At 37.9% G+C, this 26,813-nt stretch overlaps 1 protein-coding gene across 6 annotated transcripts in view; it reads left to right on the top strand.

Annotated features, from left to right (window-relative positions):
* Positions 1-26,813, top strand: part of Ralgapa1 (Ral GTPase activating protein catalytic subunit alpha 1) — a 222,137-nt gene that overhangs the window by 13,388 nt on the left and 181,936 nt on the right. For all 6 annotated transcript variants that reach the window (XM_042677921.1, XM_042677925.1, XM_042677922.1 and 3 more), the window contains exons 2-4: positions 20,019-20,129; positions 21,748-21,797; positions 24,412-24,469. In XM_042677921.1, the coding sequence (XP_042533855.1) occupies positions 20,019-20,129; positions 21,748-21,797; positions 24,412-24,469 (219 nt within the window). The remainder of the gene's footprint in view (positions 1-20,018; positions 20,130-21,747; positions 21,798-24,411; positions 24,470-26,813) is intronic.

Below are 26,813 nucleotides of genomic sequence, written 5' to 3'. Positions count from 1 at the left end.
CTCTCCTCCTCCTTCTTTTTGCCAGGACTGGTCTTGAAATCAGGCCTCTTGCTCTTGTTTAGCTTTTTTGCTCAAGACCGGCACTCTACCGATTTGTCTCTCCAGGTTGGCTTTAAATCTTGATTCTCAAATCTAGGTATCCTGAGTAGCTAGAATTATAGACAAGAACCACTAGTACCCATTTCAATAGTTAACATTTTTGATCACTTGTATGTGGCAGATCTTAGACCAAGCAATTTACATGTATTACTTTATTTAATCCCTGAAATAATTTTATATCATAAATAATAATCCCCAAGGACAACACTTGAGTAATAGAGAATATAGGGATAAGAAGTCAGAAGATTGGATTATGATCTTTTTAGTTATATTATTTTTGCAACACTTATGATTTTCAATTTTCTGTATATGAAATTAGAGTAATGACACCTCAAATATTGTTGCAAAAGTACAAGAAAAAATAATTCAAACACCAGATTTATAGAGGAATTAGAAATATTACTTGACTTTTAATTAGAATCATAAATGCGATAAAATTGAATCAGTGCTGGGCTCGTAGTTCATGTAGAGCACATGTTTAGTGAGTGCAAAACCCTGGATTCCATCCCTAACATTGAAAAACTAGCAAGCAGACAAACAAGAAAAAAAAAAAGAATGAGATGTTGTAACAGTAGAATTTGTTGTTTTTTATGACTTTTTTTTTTAACTTCTCATGGACTCTAATAACCCTTTTGAATTCAGTTGAGGCTAGGCTTGGGGATGCATATCTGTCATCTCAAAGTTACTCAGGAGGTAAAGGTAGGAGGATATTGGTCCATGGACAGCCCAAATAAAAACACAAGACCCTAGCTGGAAAAAAAAAGAAAACCTACAGGGTGTGGCTTAATGGTAGAGTACAAGTGTAAGCTCCTGAGGTTTAGTTGCTAATACCTCCAAAAGGAATACGTTGAGCAGAGGTTCTTGAATGATGTTGATAATTATTTGCCTTTTGACTATTATCTGTGCTACTTGTGACCAGCTAGCCATGTTAGGGAGATAAATCTTATGTTGAAGGAGTTAATAAACTGTAGTTACCAAGTATGTTGCTTGTTAAAAAGAGAAATGTTTGTCTCATAGATTTCCTGCCTAGGCTGACTTTGAGATCCTCAGATCTCAGCCTTCTGAGTAGATATATTACAGGCCTGAGCTACCAGTGCCCAGCAAGATTATATCTGTCTGTCTGTCTGTCGGTCTTTTTAAATTTTTTTTTTTTGGGTCTGGTTGTGGGGCCTGAACTCTGGGCATGGGCACTGTCCCTCAGCTTTTCAAGGTTACCACTCTACCACTTGAGCCACAGCGCCACTTCCGGCTTTTTTTTCTTTTTGCTTATGTGGTGCTGGAGAATCGAACCCAGGGCCTCATGCATACAAGGCAAGTGCTCTACCACTGAGCCACCTTCCCAGCCCCTTAAATTTTTTTTTTTAAACTGGTTCTGGGGCTTGAACTTAGGATCTGGGCACTGTCTCTGAGCTTCTTTTGCTCAAGGCTAGTGCTCTACCACTTGAGCCACAGTGCCGTTTCTTGCTTTTTCTGTTTATATGGTACTGAGGAATTGAACCCAGAGCTTCATGTATGCTAGGCAAGCACTCTACCACTAAACCACATTTCCAGCCTAAATATTTTTATAATAGACTTGGAAGTAAAAATTATTCTTGCAAAAATTTAATTTTTGGGGGTTGGAGGTATGGTTCAATTGGTAGATCTCTTGCCATTGAGCAAAAGCATCAGGTAGATGCTGTTTAAGTCCCAGTCTTAGACAAAGAAAATTAATTTTTTTTAAGGAGAAACAACACTTTATTAGAACACCATTAAAGCAAAATGGCAGGCAGTTAGACAAAAGGGCATAGTGATGCTGTTGTATTATGGCATATGATTAGATGTTTCTTTTCTTAGGTCTTGATAATTTTTTTTTTTTTTAACCTCAGAGCATCATTTGAAATAAGTGGGAAAGAACAACACCCCTCCCCCCCTTACTGGGAAAAAAGGAGAACTCTTTATCAATGGAGTTAATAGAAATGTTAGTGGTAGCTTTTCACTGGCCTCATCAACCTCCTCCAGCTATCCCACTCCTAGCCAGCCATAATGAGAAAAAAAAGTAAACCTTTGATAGGAATGAAAAAATGCCCCCTTTCTAAACTGGGTAATCAAATGTTCTTAGAGCCTAACTCCTTAACTAGGTAGGAGGAGGGACAGTTTGGATTGCAAACTGTCCTGCATGGTGTGCCTGCCTAGCTCTGGGTGGAAAAATAGTATTGCACTCTGTTATGCAAAAGTAAGTTGGACAAAAATCTCCTGTATCTTATGTCTATTCATTTCTACACTTTGTACTTTAGTTTCTAATCTTTTGGTGGCTCACATTTATAAAACTAGCTAGTTGGGAGGTGGAGTTTGGGAGGCTTGTTGATTCAGTCACCAGACTAGGTATTCTGAATGTCTATGGTCTCATTTATGTGGAAGCATAGATTGGATATAGTCCAGGCAAAAACACATAAGACTGTATAAAAATAACTAAAGAAAAAAAAACTAAAGCAAAGTGCTGGTGGCTCATGCCTATAATCCTAGCTACTTATGGCTGAGATCTGAGGATCACGGTTCAAAGCCAGCCTGGGCAGAAGAGTCCTCTTATCTCCAGTTAACCACTCAAAAAAAAAAAAAAAACGGAAGTAGCATTGTATCTCAAAGTGGTAGAGCACTAGCCTTAAGTGAAAGGGCTTAGCGTCAGAGCCCAGGCCCTGAGTTCAAGCCCTACAAATGACAAAAAAATTAAAAAAGAAAGGTCTGGAGGCATGATTCAACTATAAGGTGCCTATGAAGCAAACACAGTCCCTAATATAAAACTCATGTTCTTCCTCAAAAAAAATTGAGTAACTTAGAAAATAGCAAAGTTACTTGCTAGAAAACAAAGGAAATTGAATGAAAGGAAATAAACTTTATTGTTGGTATTTTATTTCAAATGAATGTTAGGAAGTCACTTAGCAATTATAGCCCTTTTCCTCTCCACCCACACCCCAAATAGAATAGGGTAAGAGGTGTGGTAGTGTTATCAAAATGTGTTGTCTTTTTCTGAATTCTTTTAAGTCAGTAGTTTCCTGGTTCCCAGTTATTTTTCCTTTTCCATCATGGTTCTTAGGGTCTTCTAAAGGCAAGTAGGTTGTTATTGTAAGCCATTGTTTTTTATAAGCATCATTTCTTACCAAGTAGGTTTAAGGAAAATAGCCATCTGTGTTTATGTCTATTACTTCAAAATTTAAAAAACGATGGATCTAACAAGCATTTGGGTAACTGTAGTACTTTGGGTAATTCAGAGGAGTAAAGGAGTTGATGGTATAATAAAGAATGTCATATGCTATATGTGAAATAGGTATAACACACAATTATAAATAATATTTAAATGAATACCTTGAGAATGCTTCATACTGACTGGGACATTTGAGTTGAGTCTTGAAAGGTTAATATTCTTTCAAGTTTCAGTAAGTTGAAATGAAGGAAGTTCAGTTTGGGTGAAATTAATTGTAATAGCACAGATACAGATGTAGGACAGTAGGCTTTTAAAACAATAAGCAAGCTTCAAACTACAAGATTTTGTTTTAATAGGAAGGCAAGTAGAAAAGAATGAGTGTACCCAGGCTTAGTGGCACCATCCCAAGGTCTTACATAGTAATAAGACCTTGTCTCAAAAAAACAAAAACCAAATGAAACAAACAAAAAAACCCCAAAACAACCAGAGCTGGGTGCTGGTGGCTTGCATCTATAATCCTAGCTACTCAGGAGGCTGAGATGACAGTTTTTTAAGGCAGCCCAGGCTAACTAAAGAAGCTAGAAATGGAGGTGAGGCTCAATTGGGTATAATGCTAGCCTTGAGCAAAGAAAGCTGGGGGATAGGGTGTTCAAGCCTCACGACCAGCACAGAAAGGAATAGGTGTTTGGGGAGATACTGGTGCAAAGGTATCTCTTTACAAGATTTGATAAAAACAGATATAATTTTTTTTCTTTTGGTACTAGAGTTTTTGAACTCAAGGCCTTAAGCTGGCTAGGCAAACTTCCTATACCTTAAGCCATACTCATAGACCTTTTTGCTGTTATTTTTTCAGATATTAGTTATTTTTTAGATAGGGCTGTCTTCAGCTTGCAATCTTCCTACCTCTACTTGTGGTGTAGGAATTACGGGAATGCACCATTTCAACTGGCTTTCTTTGTGATAGGTTCTTTTTTTCCTTGGCTGGTCTTGAATCATGATTTTACTGTTTCCAAGAGGCTGGGATTTTAATGAGAATTTAAGTCCATGATGATGACACTTCTTTTCTACATCATTCTATTTTTTGAAATCCTGGTTTTATTGATGAATTTGTAGCAATAGGAATAGATTTGTAGGAATAGATTTCTCAGGTTTGCTAACACTGTAAGGTTATTCTGTCCTACAATCAATACTATTGCTATGACAATATACTCTGAAGACTGGTGTTAGTTATTGTCCATTGTAAGTCTTTTTTTTTTTTTGGTTCCGGTCATGGGGCCTGAACTCTGAGCCTGGGCGCTGTCCCTGAGCTCTTCAGCTCAAGGCTAGCACTCTACCACTTGAGCCATAGCGCCACTTCCGGTTTTTTTCCTTTTTGCTTATGTAGTGCTGAGGAATCGAACCCAGGGCCTCATGCATGCGAGGCAAGCGCTCTACCACTGAGCCACCTTCCCTGCCCCATTGTAAGTCTTATACTTAGTTTCTATACTTAAACATTGTATGTTGAGTTCACCTCGTTTTGACAGTGCTGTGGTAACCAAATGTGTGATTCACTAAGTGGATGTATGGGCTTACATAATTCCAACTGCTTTATTTCCTATTTATTCATTTATTATAAAGCTTTGGTTGCTGATGAGTTGGAACTGGAAAACAAAGACGAAAGGTTGGTCCTTTATAGGTAGTTTGAAGAGTACAATCTGTTTAGTATGCTGAGAACTGACTTTCTTCATTCTGACTAGGTTTGCATTTATCTTCTGTTGACTTAATATGTACTTTCTTTTCCAAGTGTAATAGTATTTCTCTCAGAATTTTTATAATACACAAGATACTTAATTGGATTTTGAGAAGACTGCATATAGAAAATATGTCTGCCTATTTTCTATTTTGTGTGTTAAACTCCTAGATAGCATATGTTTAGCTTTTTAGGAATGTTTTAAATGTTAGAGAAGTTATTCTCTGATTTAAGAAATAATCTATTTTAGATATGGACAGAAAATAGTGCTTTATTTTGGTTACTCATTTGATTGCTGAATTAAAAAAGGATGATTTATTCTATAATAGTGCTTAAACAAATGATTAGCTTGTCTTTGAAAAAGTGAAGACAGTACATTTGCCACAGTAGACATCAGTTATTTGGCTATATAAGAGTTTGAAATTTCTATACTTAGAAATAAAATTTTGTTTCTTCAGTCAGACTTGCATTAATTCTACTTCTCAAGAAGTTTTACTCTCAGATTCATTCAGCTAGGTGGAACCAGGCAATCTCAGATAGTAAGGAGTTCAATATTAGTTAGAAGAGCTAAAAGGATCAAGAAATAAACAGAAACGTGTGCCTATTTTTATTGACTATTTTTGAATTATTTTTAGAGAAACTCTTATTCAAATTACTTGCCCATTTTCAACTGGATTGTAATTCTTTTGGCTGACTTGTAAGAGTTCTTAATTTATTATAGGAGCTTGTCCTTTGTCATCACTCAGTTTACAATTTTTAAAATTCCTTTTGTGTGTGTATGTGCATGTGTGTGCATACACATGTACACACTGATACTGGGACATGAATGGGCTTCATGCTCTTGCTTGACTTTTTCACTCAAGACTGGTACTCTACCACTTGAGCCACAGTTCTACTTCCATTTTATTTTGGTGTTTAATTGAAGAGTCTCCTGGACTTTCCTACCTGTGCCGGCTTTGAACTGTGATCCTCAGACCTCAGCTTCTTGAATAGCTAGGATTCAAGGTTTGAGCTACCAGTGAGGTGTGTGTGTGTGTGTGTGTGTGTGTGTGTGTTTGCGTGTGTGTGTTTGCATGTGTTTGCGTGTTTGCCAGTCCTGGGGCTTGAACTCAGGGCCTGGGCACTGTCCCTGAGCTTCTTTTGCTCAAGGCTAGCACTCTACCATTTCAGCCACAGTGCTACTTCCAGCTTTTTCTGTTTTCTTTCTTTCTTTTTCTTGTTTTGGTTGGTTATGGGGCTTAAGCTCTGGGCCTGGGTGCTGTCCCTCAGCTCTTCAGCTCAAGGCTAGCACTCTACCACTTGAGCCACTGTGCCATTTCTGGTTTTCTGAGTGGTTTATTGGAGATAAGGTTCTCATGGACTTTCCTGTCTGGTCTGGCTTTGAACTGTGATCCTCAGATCTCAGCCTCCTGAGTAGCTAGGATTACAGGCATGAGCCACCAGCACCAGCCACACTTTTTCTGTTTATGTGGTACAGAAACAACCTAGAGCTTCATGCTTGCTAGCAAACACTCTTATCACTAAATCACATTCCCAGCCATCCTTTTGTTTACTTGATAGTGTCCATTGCAATAAAAAGTCCCATTTATGAATACCAGTGTTTTGTTCTTTAGTTTTTTTCAATAGTGTCTTGTTTTCAGTGTACAAGTTTTGTGTTTCTTTTGACAATTTAAACTTTTTTTTTTTTTGTGCTGGTCGTGGGAACTGAACTTTGGGCCTGAGCACTGTCCCTAAACTCTTAAGCTCAAGGCTAGTGCTCTACCACTTGAGCCACAGGGCCACTTCCAGCTTTTTCTGCTTATGTGATGCTGAGGAATCGAACCCAGGACCTCATGCATGTGCATGTAAGGCAGGCACTCTACCACTGAGTCACCTCCCCAGCCCCCAGTTTAAGTATTTTATTTCATTTACTAAATTTTCACTTTTGGATTTTAGATTGTTCATTGTTAGTGTATAGAAAAACAACTGATTTTGTTTCCTTCCCTCTTCCAGAGTTTCCCTCTTCCTTTTCCCCCCCTTTCCCTTCTCCATTCCTTCTTTCTCTTTCTTTCCATTCCCTCCTCCCCTTCCTCTCCCCCTCCCATTCCCTTTCTCCCTCCCCTTTCCTTTCTCCCTCTTCTCCTTTCCATTCTCCCCTCCATCTCTCCTCCTCCTTCCTTTCCTTTTCTCCTTTCCCTTCCCCTCCCTTTCCCTTCCTTCTCTTTCTCCCTCCCCTCCCTATTTCCCTCCCTCCCTCCCTCCCTCCCTCCCTCCCTCCCTTCCTCCCTCCCTTCCTTCCTTCCTTCTTTCCTTGGAATTAAACCAGAGTATTGCTGATGTCAAGACAAGTGCTTTTACTACTTGAACCACACCTATAGAAACTGATTTTGTATTTTGATCAAGTTCTGTAACTTATCAAACTTGTCTGTTACTGCTAATAGATTTTTTTAATCTGTGAATTCCTTAGGATTTTCTGTATATAAATTTTTTGAGAAGTAGAGATAATGCTTTTTAGTTTACAATCTGCAGTGTAAATATAGGTTATCTTAGTCTTGTTCATTTTTTGTCAGTCTTACATTTAGCATGATGTTATAGATTTTTGATAGCTGTCTGATTGATAGATATATCAATAGATATATACCTAGCTGAAATACCTGTTAACGTAAAAATGTTAGGTTTTATCAAGAACTTTTTCTGTCTATTGAGACCATCATGATTTTTTGATCTTTACTATAGAAAGATTGATTTTAAAAAAATTTTATTGTCCTGTCTAGATCAGATTAATAATTTGGATCCTACATCTTTTATATTTTGGACTCTGGTGGGGATTATCTAGATGTTGGGCCCTCTATGGCCTAAGAAATCATTTGTATGTTATAGGACAAATATCTTTGTTTCCTGTCTGTTTATCATTGGCTGCTGATTGCCTTATGCCTGCATTGATAATTATTATATGGACTTTGAATGATGTTATGAAGATCCAAATTTATAACATCAGCTCTTGTAAGGAAAAAGCTTCCTTACCCCGATAGCTAAAAGTTTCTCAGTTAAGATTTTTCATATCTGGGGGAAGTCTCTTTTTTTATAATTTTTATTTATTTTTTATTGTGAAAATACTGTACAGAGGGGTTACAATTACATGGGCAAGATAATGAGTACATTTCTTATCAAGCATTGTAGCCTCCTCCTTTGTGTCCCCTTCCCAGCCCTTCCCATCCTCCCCCTGCCCCCCCAATCCTCCCTGCCCCCCCCCCCCCCCACCAAAGTTGTAAAGTTCGTTTTCGACATAATGACTTGTACTTCTCATTGTTGCAACAGGTCCACCTGTATCCTTATTTAAACGACTTGTTTTTCCTCTTCCCCTCCACAAATTATATCTACATCAAATACAATGAAAGCAGGGGTTATACTGTGGGGGAGGGACATACAAAGCAACAAAGAAATAATCTTATAAATGGGTTAGAAACAATCCCATGAAAGAAAAAAAAACATTTGAATACATATCTTAGGGTTCATTTCCCTAACATCACCTTATCTGACCTTTTCTGCTTGACTCAGACATATACTAGATATTGCAAATAAGGGAAACCATGAGACCTATGTTTCTTTGGGTTTGGCTTACTTCACTTAATACTTTTTTCAAGCCTTTCCATTTCCTAACAAATGGGGCAATGTCATTCTTTCTGATGGAGGCATAGAATTCCATTGTGTATATATACCACATTTTCTTGATCCATTCATCTACTGAGGGGCATCTGGGTTGGTTCCATATCTTAAACAGAAACTTCTCTGAAGAGGAAAGAAGGATGGTCAATAGACACATGAAGAAATGCTCAACCTCCCTAGCCATAAAAGAAATGCAAATCAAAACAGCATTAAGATACCACCTCACCCCAGTTAGAATGGCAAAAATCAAGAACTCTAATAACAACAGATGCTGGAGGGGATGTGGACAGAAGGGAACCTTATTTCATTGTTGGTGGGAGTGTAAACTTGTTCAAGCACTTTGGAAAGCAGTATGGAGGTTCCTCAGAAGACTCCACATAGAGCTCCCCTATGACCCAGCAATCCCACTTTTGGGCATTTACCCAAATGTTGACAAACAAGACCACACTAAAGCTACCAGCACAACTATGTTTATTGCAGCATTATTTACTATAGCTAAGATAGGGAGTCTCTTATTTTTCTCCTCTCTAACCTGCCTACCTTCCCTCTCTCCATTCCCTCTCCCACATCCCTCCTTCTCTCCCTCCTTTCCTCCCTCTGTTCCTTCTTTCTTTTTCTTTTCCTTACTTCTTCCCACCACCTCCTTTCTTTTTTGGTGCTGGTCCTGAACTGCTGGCATGAACTCAGGGCTTGGGTGCTGTCCCTGAGCTTTTTTTGCTTAAAGGCTAACACTCTACCACTTGAGCCACACCTCCATTTCTACTTCTAGCTTTTTAGTTGTTAATTAGGGATCAGAATCTTGTTGGTATTATTGCCCAGGCTGGCTTTGAATCAAGATCCTCAGAGCTCAGCCTCCTGAGTAGCTAGGATTACAGGTGCCAGCCACCTGTACCTTGCTTGATTTGTGTGTGTGTGTGTGTGTGTGTGTGCGTGCGCGTGCATGGGTGCGTGCGTGTGCATGGGTGCGTGCGTGCGAGTTTGATACTGGCTCTTGTTAGTGTTTTGAGCTCTAGCCCAGCTTTTCTTTGCTCAGGGCTGGGTGCTGTGCCATTTCAGCCATAACTCTAGTCCAATCGTTGATTGCTGGTTAACTGGAGATGGAGTCTTGAGGACTTTTCTGCCTGGGCTGGCTTTGAACCCTCATGCTAACATGTCAGACTCCTGAGTAGGTAAGATTATAGGTGTTAGTCACTGAGGCTCAGCTGTGTGTGTGTGTGCCTGTATGTTTGTGTGTTCACTGGTATTGGGGTTGAATTCTTGACTCATGTTCTCACTTGGCTTTTTTCATCTGTGGCTAGTGCTCTACCACTTGAACCACAGCTCCTTTTCTTTTCTTTTCTTCTTTTCTTTGCTTTTTTCCCTTTCTTTCTTCCTTTTTTCTCTTTCATTCATTCATTCTTTCTCTCTTTCTCTTTTCCCTCCCTCCCTCCCTCCCTCCCTCCCCCTCTTCCTTCCTTCCTTCCTTCCTTTTTGTGCTGGCTGACTGGAGATGAATATCTCAAATTTGTTTAGCTGGGTGAACTTCAAACCTTAATCCTCAGATCTCAGCTTTCTGAGTAGATAGGATTATAAATGTGAGCCACTGACATCTGGCTTCTGATATCTGATTTCATTCTTTTGAAATCAGATAACACACTGTGTTTTCAAGCCTTTTAAATTAATAGAAGCCTGTTTTATGGCCTAGCATATAGTCTTATCTGGAGAGTGTTCTGTGTATACTTGAATATGTGTTCTGTTATTATGGAATTTTTGGCACATGTCTGATAACTCTGTTTGCATTGTAGTGTTATTGAAATAACTTTTCTTACTGATCTTCTGTGTAAGTTCTATCCATTATTTGAAAGTACAGTACTGAAATTTCCAATTACCCTTATTGAATTGTCTGCATATCCCTTTACCAGTTTTTGCCTCATATTTTTTGTTCTGTTGTCAAGTGTAATATATGTTCAAAATTATTATATTTCCTAATAGATTAATCCTTTAATCCATTGTAAAATGTCCTTTTTTCTGTAATAACCATTTGTATCTTAGTCAATTTTGTCAGATATTAGTATAACCAATCCAGCTTTTGTTGTTTATATTACTATTTATATGGGATAAACTTCCATTTTTTTTACTCACTGCCATTGTAAGTGTCTTTTTAGTGCATTTGAATTGAAAATGTGTGTCTTGCACATAATAGCATATAGTTCTGTATTATATTTCTTTTTCTTTTAGTGTTGGGAATTGAATCCATAGCCTTCATGCATGTTGAAAATTCACTCTGCTCTCTCACTCGCTCGCACTCACTCACTCTCTCTCTCTCTCTCGCTGTCTCTCTCTCCCTCTCTGTCTCTGTCTCTCTGTCTCTCTCTCTCTTCCTCCAATCCTAGGGCTTGAATTCAGGGCCTGGGCACTGTTCTTGAGCCTCTCTGTGCTCAAGGCTAACTCTCTACCACTTGTGATACAGCTTCTGGCCTTTTCTGTTTATGTGGTAATGGGGAATCGAACCCAAGGTTTCATGCATGTTAGGCAAGTACTCTAGCACTAAGCCAAATTCCTAGTCCTGCTGTCTCTCTCTTTTATTTTGAGTGTTTGGTTTACACACATTTAAAAAATTGATCTTTTTGTTGTAGTGGTATTATTTATTTACTTTGGAGCTCAGAGCCATGTATATGATAGGTAGACACTCTGCCACTGACCTTTTTGTCCTTTTTGTCTCATGTATTTGCCCAGGCTTGCCTGGACAATAATTCTCCTACCTGTGTACAGCTGGGATGGCAAATGCACCCTTCTTCATCCAGTTTTTTATTGGCTGAGATAGGATGTTATGAATTTTGTCCAGGCTGGCTTTTTTCTAATCTCTACCTCCCAAGTAGCTAGGATTAGGTTTGAGCCATCACACTTGGCTTGTTTATTATATACATTTAATATGATTACTGTTAATGTAGGATTTTACATAGGCCATTTTGTTTTCTATAGGTCTTATGTGTCTTTCCTCTTGTTTCTTCCATATTTCATATCTTTATACATGTCTATTTTGTATTAATGCCAGCTTAATTTTTATGACCTATAGAATTTTTACTTTTGTTTAGCTTCATTTCCTTTCCCTGATTTGTATTATTGTTAAACAAGTTACATCTTTTAAGTTGTATGTCTATAACATAGGTTTATAATTATTGCCTTATTCAGTACTATTTAGGTCATATGGAGGGAAAATTAATATGAAACAAAAAATATATCTAAACTTTTTTTGGTACTGGCATTTGAACTCAGGGCCTCACACTTGCTTAAGAAGGTATGTTCTACCTGAGAGCCATACCTTTATCACTAAATGTCCATATGAACTGGTATGCTTAATGATGAATTCTGGGTTTCTGAGACACTGTTCATTTAAATTTTTTTTTCCTTTTATTGTTTATTTGTGACCAGGATTCAAACTTGGTATGTAACACTTTCACTTATTGGCTGGTGCTCTATAACCTGAACCATACCTTCAATCCCTATTCGATCTATTTGCTAATTCAAAGTTACTATTGAACTCTTTTAGTGAATATTTAATTTTAAAATGCTTATATTTTCAAGTTCTTTCTTCCTTTATTTAAAACAAAATAAATAATTTTAGCCAGCCATGTTGGTAGACACCTGTAAATCTCAGTGCTTCAGAGGCTGAGAGGAGGAGTGTGAATTTGAGGCCAGCTTAGGCTACGCAATGAGACCCTGTTGCACAAAAAGAAAAGGAAAGGAAAAACAATAATAAGTAATACAATGTGGCAGCTCTGGAAATTTTCCTTCCTGTACAGGGTTTGTTGTTTGTATGCCTTGTGACTTTTTAGTGACTTTAGTAGTCTTTTTGGGGGGGTTGTTGTTCCATATGCTGAATTCTTCACTCATTCATGAGCTCAGTGGATAATAATTAGAGATTTCCTTACAAATCTGGAAACTGTAAGTCTCTTACACTTTGCTGTGTCTGTGTTGTGGCATTCAGTCATAGCATCTACAGTTCTGCCTTTGCCTACATTTGCTATTTGCATAGAATCTCAAGGTCAGCTAGAGAAGAGAGCCCACTTCTCTGTCTTCACCGAGTTTGTTCACAGCCTTAAGCAAATGTATGACCTTTGGTATTTACAGGAATGTTTCAGAACTTGTCAAAATCTGTAATTAATATCCCATTATCCAGTTTTTCCTCAATGTTTCTGGTTAAGTTTTTGTTTGATTCAACAGGAAGCTCTAAAAGAGTCAGCTACAGCTATTTTTATCTTTGTTTTAGATGAATGCCCCTAAGAAGCCTGTTAAAGGTTTGAATCTCCCTGGCAGAAAATCTGAGAGACTCCATCTCCAAAGGCAAAACCCCCCCCAAAACAAAAAAAAAACACCAAAAACACAAGCAAACCTTAGAAACAAGATTGAATTGGTAGAGTGCCAGCTGAATAAGCCAGCCCAGTAAGCAAGCTGAGCAAGCATGAGGCTCTGAGTTCAAATTCTGGTATGGTTAAAAAATACTAAGACAAATTTTGCAAGTGGGAGTTTTCCTGGAAATCTGTAGACAAGTTAAATAATGTCAGTTCTCTGAGAATGAGGTGTTGAAGCTCTTTCTTATTCAGTGGCTGATAAATTGCTAGTTATTACTATGATCCTGGGCTCTTTTTTTTTTTTCTTCAAGGCTACCATATTGCTGGGGAGATAAGAATGACAGTAGGGTAAGTTAAAGTGATACTGTCTCTGCTTATTATGAGCTTTTCTGTAAAAGCTGATATTTGTGCATATTTTCTTTTTCTTTTTTTGGGGGGGGGGTTCCAGTCGTGGGGCCTGAACTCTGGGCCTGGGCACTGTCCCTCAGCTCTTCAGCTCAAGCCTAGCGCTCTACCACTTGAACCACAGAGCCACTTCCGGCTTTTTGCTTATGTGGTGCTGAGGAATCAAACCCAGGGCCTCATGCATGCAAGGCAAGCACTCTACCACTGAGCCACCTTCCCAGCCTGCATATTTTCTTTTGTTTAGATTTTTTTTGCCATACTAGGATTTGAACTCAGGGTCTTGTGCTTGTTAGAAAGGTACTCTGCCACTTGCCTGGGCACTATCCCTGAGCTCCTTTTGCTCACAATAGCTCTTCAACACTCTACCACAGACCGCACCGCTTCCAGCTTTTTCTGTGATGAATTGGAGATAAGAGTTTTATGACTTTCCTGCCCCTGCTGGCTTTGAATCAGAGTCCTCAGATCCCAAGCCTCCTGAGTAGCTAGGATTACAGGAGTGAGCCAGTGGCTCCTGGCTTTTTAATTTTTTTCATTAAAAATTAAAAAAAATTGTTGTTATAAAGATGATGTACAAACTTGCATAAATAAGGTAGTGAATACATTTCTTTTTGGACAGTTTTCTTTTTGTCTTGTTTATCTGTCTTTGGGTGCGGTGGGTAAGGGGGTGCACAGAAATGGAGGGACAAAGAGTGAACAAATCCAGCAATGGTATTTAGTAGACACTATTTTTAAAATGAATTATACAATTTGTGGGTGGGGACAGGTGGGAACATCTGGGAGAGAGCAAGGAAAAGGATGACATTGTTCTTTTTTTGTTTTTTGTTTTAATTTTAGGAAATACTACCTTGCTATCAATTGCAACTACACAGATCTCAAGATCTCTGAAGTTATTTTAAATTGTCCAGTAAGGGGATATACAGTGTATCTTGAACTATTTTGCCTGTTTTGAAACTTCAGTAGGTTTTTTAAAATGTCATTTCTACCAGTAATTCTGTTTGTGTCTTTATCTTGCTTTTTAAAATGGAGTAATAGATAATATATATTTGAAAGAAGAACATATTTTAAGCATTTGCACAGAAGTGTGCCTAACTTTTAAGATTGTTACATCATCATCATCATCACCATTGTTGCTGTATGTTTAAACCAGGATCTTGCATGTGCTAATAATTAGCGTACTTTGTCCCATAATAGTCTGGAATTGTAGTTCAAGTGGTAGAGCATTCACCTTGAGCATAAAAGCTCAAGGACAGTGCTCAGACCTGGAGTTCAAGACCCAAGACCAGCGCGCGCGCGCGCACACACACACACACACACACACACACACACACACCAATGTTAATGATTTTTTTTTTTATGAGAATATTTCTGGTTGAATTAGTTATCATTACTAGTGAGACACTAGACTTTGTTAACACATTAAGAAAGTAATCTTTTATTTCTCATTTTGCTTTAAGCTCCTTTATAAAATATATCCGAATGTTTTATATTTATGTTTAGTGATATTAGGGTTTGAACTCGGGGCCTCTTGTTTGCTAGGCTGGTCCTCTGTACTTGCCCTCCCCACCTAGCTGTGTATGAGTGTTTTAAATCAAAGATTCTCAAGATTTTTTTTTCTTACGAAGAAGAAAACAGATTTCTATAGGCATTGATGAACATTAAGTTTAAGACAGAAAAAAAATTTTATGAATCAGTTTAGTTCCTAGAAGGATATTAGCTGCTCTGCTTTTATAATAATATAGTTCTATTCCTCTTCCCTCACTTCAGAAAACATAGTGGAAATATTACATGATTGTTAGATTTTTTTTGAAACAGCCTTATTAAATCTATGCAGTAATAGTAAACTGCATAGATTTTAAATATATAATTTATGTTTGTGAGTAATTTGTATGTGTGTGCGTGTGCGTGTGCTGATACTCGGGCTTGAACTCAGGACATTGTGCTCTCACTTGGCTTTGGTGCTGTACCACTTGTGTCACAGCTTCACTTCTAGCTTTTTGCTAGTTAATTGGAACTAAGAGTGTCTTGGATATATCTGCCTTGGTTGACTTTGCACCTCGATCCTCAGGTCTCAGTCTTTTGAATAGCTAGGATTATAGTTGTGAGCTATCAGTGTGAGGCTGTTTTTATTTATATATATAGTTTAACAGTCTTTGCCATTTTATTAGAGGTTATTTACATTTACTATTCTTCATGTGATTAAAGTATCATCTAAAATTCGTTTTATATTGTTTGATCACTGCTTCTCTTTTTTTACTTCATTTGGATTAATCAAGCTTATTATTTTGTGATTTTTCTAGTATTTTACTATTAGTGCTGCCTGTTTTGCTATTGTTTTAAATGGTTGTTTTAGTACTTAGGATATTTAAAATTGTTAGACATATCATGGTCTTCTTTCAAGTGTGGTATACCACTTGTGTAGCATAACTGAATAATGTGCCTCCATTTCTCTCCTCCTGGCATTTTCATCCATTTTACTTTTATGTATGATATAAACTCCACAGCACATAGGTTTGTTGGTATTTTTGTTTGTGTTGTCATTGCTTAAACAATTATCTTTTTTGTCAGTCATGGGGCTTGAACTCTGGGCCTGGGCCCCGTCCCTGAGCTTTTCAGCTCAAGGTGAGCATTCTACCACTTGAGCCACACTTCTGGCTTTCTGGTGGGTAATTGGAGATAAGAGTCTCATGGACTTTCCTGCCTGGGCTACAAACAATTATTTCTTTTAAAGTTTTAAATAACAAGGAACAAACTTGTATAATCTACCTGTTTTCTAATACCATTTTTCAGTACTCTTTATTCATTTATATAGATATCCATATTTCTGTATTTTTCCTTCATTAATTTTGGTAATATGTGGGTTGGATCTGCTGGTAATGAATATCTGTCCTTCAGTTTGCTTTGTTTTTAAAAAATTATTGGATAATGGGATTCCAGCTTTTTTAATACACTGTTTCTGATGAAAAACATCAGAAATGAGAAATATGTTTTTACTTGCTCTATATCATGTCTTACCCTCCCCTCCCCCCCCCCCCCCCCAAGCTACTTTTGAGATTTTTCTTTCTTTTTTTCTTATTGATGGGCTTTGGTGAAGTTTTTTTTTGTCTTTCTTGTTCTTGGGATTTCATTCAATTTTTAGGCCACTTGTTTTACAATTCTTTTATGTACTTTTCAATTCTAGGGCCTCTATGTGTGTGTGTGTGTGTGAGAGAGAGAGAGAGAGACAGACAGACAGACAGACAGAGACAGAGAGACAGAGAGAGAGAATATGAATAATTCTGGGGCATGTGTGGTGTGTGTGTGGGAGGGGAGGGAGAGAAGGGGAAGGGGGGATATGAATTCTAGGGCCTGTGTGTGTATTTGTGTGTTTCTCATATGGTTTCCATTCAAGGTTCATTTATTTTCTCTTCTATATCAGTTGTGTTTGAAGCACCTTCCTTAGTGAATTTTTCTAGTCTGTTATCTAATAGGAACAGTCCCTCATCCTGAGCTGTGTGAGTTCCTGAGACTATTCCCTTTGTTTCTTTCTAGTATTTTCCTCTCTTAAGATTTGAGAAGTTGAGATTAATGGCCTCAACCTCTCAATTCTTTATCTCAGCCTTCAGAATACCGGGATTACAGGCAAATATTACCATGTACTTTTATTTGTATTGACAAATGCGTAGCTTCCAGGTTTTGTTAAGATGCCATATGGGAAAGCGATTAATAGAAAATACCTTGGCTCCTAAAATGTCACAAAGTCTTGATTGACTTGTTTTGGGTGTTGGTTTACTTTGCTGTTGTTCTCATTGTCTTCTTCTGTGATTGTGTTAAAAGCATCAAGTGTAATTATAACAGCTTATTTTTATTCTAATTTCATATTTTACTATTGAATATAGATCAATACTTATTTCAATTGTATGTTTTTATCTTGATAATCTATAAAATACATTGAAGTAGTATTAGATGACTATTCTTACGATAGACAGAGGATAGGCAAATTACTAGTGTTGTTTTGTTCTAATGTGTTACATTGGAGGCTGAATAGCGTAGAAATGAAGAACATAAAGCTGGGTGTTGGTGGCTCACACTTGTAATCCTAGCTAGCTACTTACGATGCTGAGAACTAAGGATCACAGCTTGAAGCTAGTCTAGCAAGAAATCCTTTTTTTCTCTTTTCTTTATATATTTTTTATTGTAAAAATACTGTACAGAAGGGTTACAGTTACATGAGTAGGTAATGAGTACATTTCCTATTGAGCATTGTTACCTCCTCTGTTTTTCCCCTACCATCCCTTAGCAAGAAATTCTTGTAGGAAAAAAAAAAAAAAAAAAGAAATTCTTGTAGGACTCTTATCTCCAATTAATCACCAAAAGCCAGAGTAGAGCTGTAGTTCAAGTGGTGGAGTACTAACCTTAAGAAAAAAAGCTCAGGGACAGTACCTGGCCCTGAGTTCAAAGAAAAAAAAGTAGAAAGAAATGAAGAACATGGACACTGGATTCATGCAACCACTTGGATACCCAGAATTATTCTTACACTTAAGAACCTTTACAATATTAATACCCTCATTATGTTTTTCTTCTTCCGTTTCCCCCACTAAGGACAGTGTCTTGTTAAGTAACCCAAGCTGTCCTTGAACTCACAATCCTATTTCCTTCACCTCCTTAGTAGTGAGACTATAGGCATTCACCAGCATGCCATACATTCTTCTACTTTGATGCGTCTTTGAATTTGAAGGTAATCTTATGTTTCTGAACTTCCATATGTGGTATTTGGCATTTTCAGTATCTAATACATTCTGTGGGGACATGTTAAAGTTTTCCTGCCCTGCACTATGCTGACAATTTTCATAGAGAGTTCTATGTCTGAACTTTATTACACTTAAGTGCCTATTACAAAGCCTTTAGGCACCGATTTACTTAGAATATATTTCATACAATAAATTATCCTTAGGAGCAGTTCTTTAACCTTTGTGGACAGACATTCAGGAAACTGTAGCCATTAATCTTAAATAGATCTAACTTTTTTTTTTTTCAATGGTTAGGAGTTTTGATTTTGTTTTTGAGACAGGATTTCACTATGTTACCCAGGTTGTAATTTTTCTGTCTGAGTAGTTAGCATTTTAAATATAGCCCAGCTTTTACATCATCATCATCATCATTTTATTTTTGATGCTACTGGTGTTTGCTAGGTAGGCATTGTACCACTTGAACTACATCCCTTACCTTTTTTTTTTTCTTTTCTTTTCTTTTGGTCATGGGGCTTGAACTCTGGGCCCTGGGCACTGTCCCTGGCTCTTCAGCTCAAGGCAAGTGCTGTACCACTTCTGGTTTTCTGGTGGTTTATTGGAAATGAGTGTGTCATGGACTGTCCCGCTCAGGCTGAACCATTATCCTTAGATCTCAGCTTCCTAAAGTAGCGAGGATTACAGGTATGAGCTACTGGCACTAGGCTCCCTTGCCTTTTTTGTTTCAGTTATTTTGAATAGGGTCTCAGGTTTTTACTAGGGCCAGTCTGAACTTCATGATCTACCTTTGCTTCTCATATAACTGGGATGTTGGGTGTACACCACTGTACCTAGCCTTTTTGTTGGTATGGAGGTCTTCCTAACTTTTTGCTTGAGTTGGCCTGAACTTCAGTCCTCCCAATCTCTGCCTCTGCCTGAAGTTACAGGTGTGAGCCATCATTTAGCCTTTATTTTCTTTTAAGAGATGGCATATATTTATTTCTCTAGTTATTTTTTAATTTTTTTTTGGTCCGGTCGTGGGGCCTGAACTCTGGGCCTGGGCACTGTCCCTCAGCTCTTCAGCTCAAGGCTAGCACTCTACCACTTGAGCCACAACGCTACTTTCGGCTTTTTTCTTTTTGCTTATGTGGTGCTGAGGAATCGAACCCAGGGCCTGCTTAGGTATGCAAGGCAAGCGCTCTACTACTGAGCCACCTTCCCAGCCCTTATTTCTCTAGTTATTAAAGAAATAATGCTAGGCACTGGTGGTTCATGCCTGTAATCCTAGCTACTCAGGAGGCTGAGAATTGAGAATTGTGCTTCAAAGCCAGCCCAGGCAGGAAAGTCTGAAACTCTTTTTTTTTTTGTCGGTCGTGGGGCTTGAACTCTGGGCCTGGGGCTGTCCCTCAGCTCTTCAGCTCAAAGCGAGCGCTCTACCACTTGAGCTACAGCGCCACTTCCGGTTTTCTGGTGGTTTATTAGAGAAAGGAGTCGCACGGTCTCTCCTGCCCGGGCTGGCTTTGAACCGCGATCCTCAGATCTCAGCCTCCTGAGTAGCTAGGATTACAGGCGTGAGCTACCAGCGCCCAGCAAGTCTGAAACTCTTATCTCTTAATTAACCACCAGAAAACCAGAAGTGGTTCAAATGGTAGAGCACTTGCCTTGAGCTGAAGAGTTCAGGGACAGCACCTAGGCCTAGCATTCAAGCCTCATGATCGACAAAAAAATTAAAAAATGAAATATTTATGTAAAGAGTAAAATTAAGGGAAGAAGATAAGATATATGAAAGTACACATTCCATATGTTTTATTAGGATAGAAATTAAGGGTAGTTCTTTAAAGGAAATTTGGCACTACGAATATTTATTAACCATGATTTATTTAACCTTTATAAAATAATTGCTGAAAACTTTTTTTTTTATTTTTCAGAGAATGCAGAATCTATTGATCTTAAGCAGTTTTTTGACCAACATTTTTCACATATATACTACGTGTTCTTCGAAAATTTTGTAACTATTGAAGCTAGTCTTAAACAGAAAGGTAAGATGTTAACATGTGTTCTGGCTTATGTTGATATTTCCAATAATTGCCACAAACAGTTTTAAACAGAGGTATTTGGGCATGAGAAAGTCGTTACTTTATTTCATTAGACGGCTATTTAATATCACTCTCACTGTACTCATAGGTCTTATTTGAAAGAAAACTAAGGTATTAATATTACTAGAAATGGTAAGGCTCCAAAGAGGTCTCCAAAAGGGAGGAGCTATTTACCTGGCTCTTGGTTACTGGGCTCATGACATCACCAAAAGAATTTAGGATACATGAAAGTAGAGACCAAAGTTTGTTACTAAAGCAAAGCAGTAGTAAGTATAGTAAAAACATTTAGATGTGCTTCAACATAAGGTGTATTTGTGGTGGAAAAAATATTGGGGGGTTTGGATTAAATTTGCTTTATGACAGCTATGCCCCTTTGTTATGAATATCTAGTACGTTAGATCATTCTTGCTGTTACACTATATATGTATGTATATATGTATGCACGTATGTATTTATTTATTGTGCAACTGAGAGCCTTGCCCTCTTGCTCAGCTTTTTCACTCACAGTTGGCCATTTAAGCCATACCTCCAGCTCTCGCTTTCTGCTTGTTAATTGGAGACAAGAATCTTTTGGATTTGTCTACTTGGGCTGACTTCAAACCTGTGATCCTCAGGTTTCAGCTTCCTAGGTAGCAAGGATTATAGGAGTGAGTCTCCCACTCTGGCTGGTTACACTGTTTTGGAATTATCAGTTGGGCCTAGAAATTTGGTCAATTTACAAAATGTCTGTTTCTTCTTGGGCATCTCTTTAAAAGATGGACTTTGCCAGATGTTCTTTTCAAGAAAGGGGTCCTTCCTTAAGATAATTTTCCTTTTCAAACACTTCTTTGATCAAAGGAGTCATTTTAAAATATTTTTATATCTCTCCAGTCTTGGGGCTTGAACTCAGGCTATGAATACTATGTAGCTGAGTTGTTTTGCTCAAGGCTAATGCTCTACTTGAGCTACAGTCCCACTTATAGCTTTTTGGTGGTTAATTGGAGATAAGAATCCTATGGATCTTCCTGCCCAGTCTGGCTTCAAGCCTCGATCCTCTGATCTAAGCCTCCTAAGTAGTTAGGATTACAAGGGTGCATTACTAGCATCTAGCTAAATGTCTTTTTGAAAAGATACCTTTGATCAGTTCCCAGAGTGTGAGAGTCATTTGAGCAAGTGGGCAAGATCAGAGGGAGAAAGAGGCTATATTTACTTATTTTAAAATAATGACAAGCCAGATGCCTGTGGTTTATATCTGTAATTCTAGCTACCTCAAGAAACTGAGAGCTGAGGATCACAGTTCACAGCCAGCCTGGGCAGGAAAGCTCATGAAACTTGGTACTTCTAGTTAACTACCAAAATAGCTGGAAGTGGAGCCGTGGCTCCAGTGGTAGAGTGCTAGCCTTGAGCATAAAAAGGTCGGGGACAGTGCCTAGTGTCTGAGTTCAAGCTCCAGCACGCATGCACACAAACACACACATACACAAAGGACAATAAAAATCAACCCTTTACTACTTGAAATATTGAAGCTCATTAGATGATTTTTCATGGTAATATTTAATACTTTTCTTGTAAAATATTGTAGGTCACAAGTCTCAAAGAGAGGAATTGGATGCTATACTTTTTATTTTTGAAGTAAGTACCATGTATTATAACCTTTTAATATTTCTTAGAAGTAATTTTTGGAACATATAAATCTGTATTAACCATATAATCTGAATTTATCAGTCTTCTGAAGAGCTAAATTTAATTTTTAATATAAAATATGCCTGATTACATTTTTATATCTTTTGGTACAATGTATTATCTTTAGGTAGAGGTAGAATCATTTTATGCATTTATACCACAGAATTAATAAATTCAATTTGTTTGTAAAAATGAAATTTTTAATATACCATTTATATACTGATTTTTTTTAAAGCAAGTATTTACTTTAGTAAAATAGGTTAAGTAGGGAGTAATGGAAAATAAAAACATTCCCTGTTCTCCATGTAGGAAGTGAGAGTTAAAGACTCCTATATATGCAATTAAAAAAAAAATCTAGATGTATGAGTGTGGGTATTAAGCAGTTCTGCTTTTAACGACTTCATTGTTAGTTGATACAAGAGTCTTGTGTTTAAAATTATTTTATATTATTTTGAATTATCATGTAAGTGTTTTTATAAAAATAGTAGGAAACGGCTGGGTGTCAGTGGCTCCTGCTGGTAATCCTAGCTACTTAGGCAGCTGAGATCTGAGGCTCAAGGTTCAAAGCCCCCCCTTCCCCCCTCCCCAGGTAAAAAAATCCCTAGAGACTCTTATCACCAATTTAAACTTCAGAAAACCAGAAGTGACTCTGTGGCTCAAAGTGGTAGAGCACTAGCCTTGAGCGAAAAAAGTCCAGGGACAGTACCCAGGCCCCGAGTTCCAAGACCCATGACCTACCAAAAATGAAAAAAGAAAATAGGAAATGGAGCTTAGGTGTGGGTAAGCAAACTTTGATACTCTGATAAAATTTGTTTTATATTTTTAGTCTACAAAAACAAATTATCTTCTAATCCCGCCTTTTTTCTTTCCTTTCTCTTTTCTTTTGATGGTACTGGGGCTTGAGTTTAGGGCCTTGATCTCCCACTTACTTTCTTGCTTATGGCTGGCACTCAACCAGTTGAGTTTTGCTGCCAGTCCAACTGCTTTTTTGATGGTTCATTGGAGCTCTCTCAGACTTTTCTGCACAGATTGGCTTCAAGCCATGATTCTCAGGTCTCAGCATCCTATGCAGCTAAGATTTCAGACATGAACCATTGATGTCCATCTTTGCCTCCACCTTTAAAAAATAACTTATTCTTTATTTATTTTGGTGGCAGTACCAAACGCCTTGTGTTTGCTAGGCAAGTACTCTACCACTTGAGCCAGATCCTTGGCCTGTTTTGCTCTCATTATTTTAAAAAATAAATTTTCACTTTTTGACTGGGCTAGATCATGATTCTCCTATTTATACTTTCTGGGTAGTTGGAATGACAGGAAAACATCATTATCCCTCCTTATTGATACATCGTCTTGTAAACCTTTTTGCCTGGATTGGCCTCAAATAGCTCAGTCTCTGAATAGCTAGTCTTGATCTCCCTCATCCAGCTTAAGCTAATTTAGTGTACGTGTTGAACTCAGGGCCTTTTGCTCAAGGCTAACTTGAACAAAAGTCTACCACTTGAGCTATACTTCCACTTTCAAAAGAACTTAGTTTTTGTTCTACCTTAACTTCTACTAAGAATTTGAAGAACTGTAGAAGACTATGGACTATACACTATGACTTCAGAGCCATAGCAAAGAATTTGTTTCTCACCAAATGTGATAGTGTGCACCTTTAAGTAACAGCTACTCAGGGTACTGAGGCAGAGGGATGAATCACTTGAGCCTAGAAGTTTATGAGCAGCTTGGGCAGCCAACACAGTAATAAAAAGAGCTGGGAGTCCTGGTGCTGGCCTGCAATCTCAGCTATTTGGAGGCAAGAGGATTTTGAATTATAGTCCAGCCTAAGCTATACAATGAGTTCTAGATCAGTATTTGATATTTTGAACTTATTTTTCATTAGTCATACCACTTCAAGTGGTAAATAAACCATCCTAAGAGATTGCCTGACTGTTTATAAGGGATTACTGAAATTTAGGTATTTTGATACAGAATAGAACCTGGGAGGTTTTCCTTCAGAAGTTTATGATTGTGATTAATGAGTGATGAGTTAATAGAAGCCCTTTCAGAGTATTCCTTTGTTAAAAATAACGTATTTTAGGCCAGAATGGTGGTGCACACCCAGATGAAGTTGGAGGCTGGCCCTAAGTATAAATGTACAAATGCTAGAATCTGTCTTGAAAAAATAACTAAAATAAACAGTGTTGTCTGGGCTCAAGGGTAGAGTCACCTGCATAGCCAAGTATAAGGCCCTGAGTTCAAATCCTAATAGCACTAGTAGTTATAAGGAGTTGCACTGTTTAAGACTATTTTGTATTTGTATACTATGTTTTATGTAAAAAACTTGTTTTCTTATTAAGTTTTGTTTTTAAAAAATTTATTAGCATGTATTAATTGTACAAGTTGTTTCATTGTAGCATTTCCATACATGCATATAATATACTTTGATCAATTTTATTCCCTCTCTTTTCTGTAAGAAACTCTTAAGGATTTAACTCTTATTCTAATACTTCACATTTCACTAGATATGGACTTATTACTTGCTTTTCATTCTTGTCTTCATTTTGTTCATATTGAATTTTAGAAAATTTTACAACTTCTTCCAGAAAGAATTCATCAGAGATGGCAATTTCATAGCATTGGTAAGTAATGTAAATATATACTTCATATTTGAAATGAATTGTAATATATGAAAATGCTTAATAAGTCTTGGCAATTACCATAAGAATTAGTAACTTAAAAAAATGCAAACCAGTGTGAACTAGGAGTCTACACCATGCATACACAAAAGGGTAGAACTAGAGTTTTAGCTAACTTTGAAGGGTCAAAATAGGGCTTATCTTAAGAAGCAAAGCTGAAAAAGAAAAGAAACTTGGTGTACATTTACTGTCATAGACCACACAAGGGCAAAATTAAGACTTTTTCTGTCATTGGGAATTAAGTCCAACTGCTTCCGAATGGTTTCGTAACAAACATGGCATCATCACAGCACGCCCTTGACTTGCATTATAAGACTGACTTTTCTCCGGCATTATAAGACTGACTTTTCTCTGGCATTATAAGACTGATTTTTCTCCTCTCAGATTAAAAAAGGGGTCTGCGGGTAGGCAATTATTGGTAGTCAGCATTTGTTCAATATTGCAGTGTCAGGCTTGATTACTAGTGATTCTCAGGCCCTTTCTCTGATGGGGAATATATGCTCTTTGTTCACTGTATTGAAGCAAAGTGCTTCGACATGCCCAAGGTTAGATCTCCAGCACTATGAAAAACAAAGAAAAAAGATAAAAAAAAGGAAATGTGAAGATAAAAAGAGATGGTCTCATAATACATGAAGAACTTGGGGCTGGGAAGGTAGCTCAGTGGTAGAATGCTTGCCTTGCATTCAAGAGGCCCTGGGTTCGATTCCTCACCACCACATAAGCAAAAAAAAAAAAAAATTGGAAGTGGCACTGTGGCTCAAGTGGTAGAGCGCTAGCCTTGAGCTGAAGAGCTGAAGGACAGCGCCCAGGCCCAGAGTTCAGGCCCCATGACCGGACCCCCTTCCCCCCAAAAAATACATGAAGAACTCTTTAAACATAGTATATTCAAAAGACAAGTCAATTGTGTGTGTGTGGTGTGTAAGTAAGTACTGGGGCTTGAACTCAGGCCTCAAACTCTGTCTCTGCTGTTTTTGCTCACAGTGGGTACTACACCAGCTAAGCCATGCCTCCAATTTTGTTTTTCTAGTTAATTGGAGATTCGTCTGCCCAGGCTGGCTTGGAACTAAGATCCTCAGATCTCAGCTTTCTGTGTAGCTAAGATTATAAGTGTGAGCAAGTCAACTTTTAAAATAAGTATTTTAATAAACTGAAAATTTTCTAATGAGCACATGTTAAGGCGCTTGATAGGATAGTGAAATATTATTTGGACTTCTATGATGAAAGTTGTCAGTGAAACTTTTTGAGATATCTGAAATTCAAAGATACATTTTATCTCTTTTAGTTGGAGGAATTTGGGATTGAATTTAGGGCCTTGTTCTTTCTAGGCAGGTGCTACTACTTATGGCCCCACCTGTTAGTGGAATGACAGGTGCTTACCACTTTGCCCAGACGTTTGCTTCCTGAGTAGCTGGGATGACAAGTATACCATCCCAGTACCTACCCATTAGTTAAGATGGAGTCTTTGGGCTCCCCCCCCCTTTTTTTCCTAGGATGGCTTTAGACTTTGATCCCCTGATCTCCTCCCAGTACCTAGCCACTGGTAAAGATAGAGTCGTTGGGCATTTTTTCCCCCCTGGGATCAAACCCTGATCTCCCCTCTCAAGTAGCTAGGATTACAAGCTTTGGTGCCTGGTTGATACATTGTATTTTGTGAATAGTCTTTATCAAAGGACCTGTATAGGGTCATCTACTTAAAATGCTTGATGGTATTCCCAAATGGCCTGTAACTTGAAAAGATTTGTATATAATCAATTTTTCTTTGTTGCTCAGAAGAATCCTCCAACTTCTTTTTTTTTCTTTTGGTTTTATTTATAAAGGAAAAGAAAATTTGGATTCATTCACACTTTAAAATATGGCTTAACTGATGGCTTATAGACATGGCTAAAATTGGCTAAAATGGTAGAGTTGCTTGTGTGCAAGTGTGAGGCCCTAGTTGAAACCCCAGTATACCCCCTTAAAACAAAAAATTTCATTAAGATATAATTTATATAGATAAAAATTAATCTTTATCTTTTTTTGTTTGTTTGTGGGGCTTGAACTCAGGGTCTGGGCACTGTCCATGAGCCTCTTTGTACTCAAGGTTAGCGCTCTACCACTTGAACCACAGTACCACTTCCGGTTTTTGAGTGGTTAATTGGAGAAAAGAGTCTCACGAAGACTTTTCTTCCCTGGCTGGCTTTGAATTACAATCTTCAACTCTCATCCTCCAGAGTAGCTAGGGTTACAGGAGTGAGACACTGGTGCCTGGGGCTTTTATCGTGTGTGTGTGTGTGTGTGTGTGTGTGTG

Source organism: Dipodomys spectabilis, unplaced genomic scaffold (genome assembly GCF_019054845.1).
Source record: "Dipodomys spectabilis isolate Male_0828 unplaced genomic scaffold, ASM1905484v1 ptg000042l, whole genome shotgun sequence".
Classification (NCBI taxonomy): Eukaryota; Metazoa; Chordata; class Mammalia; order Rodentia; family Heteromyidae; genus Dipodomys; species Dipodomys spectabilis.
This window is presented reverse-complemented; position numbering and strand designations above follow the sequence as displayed.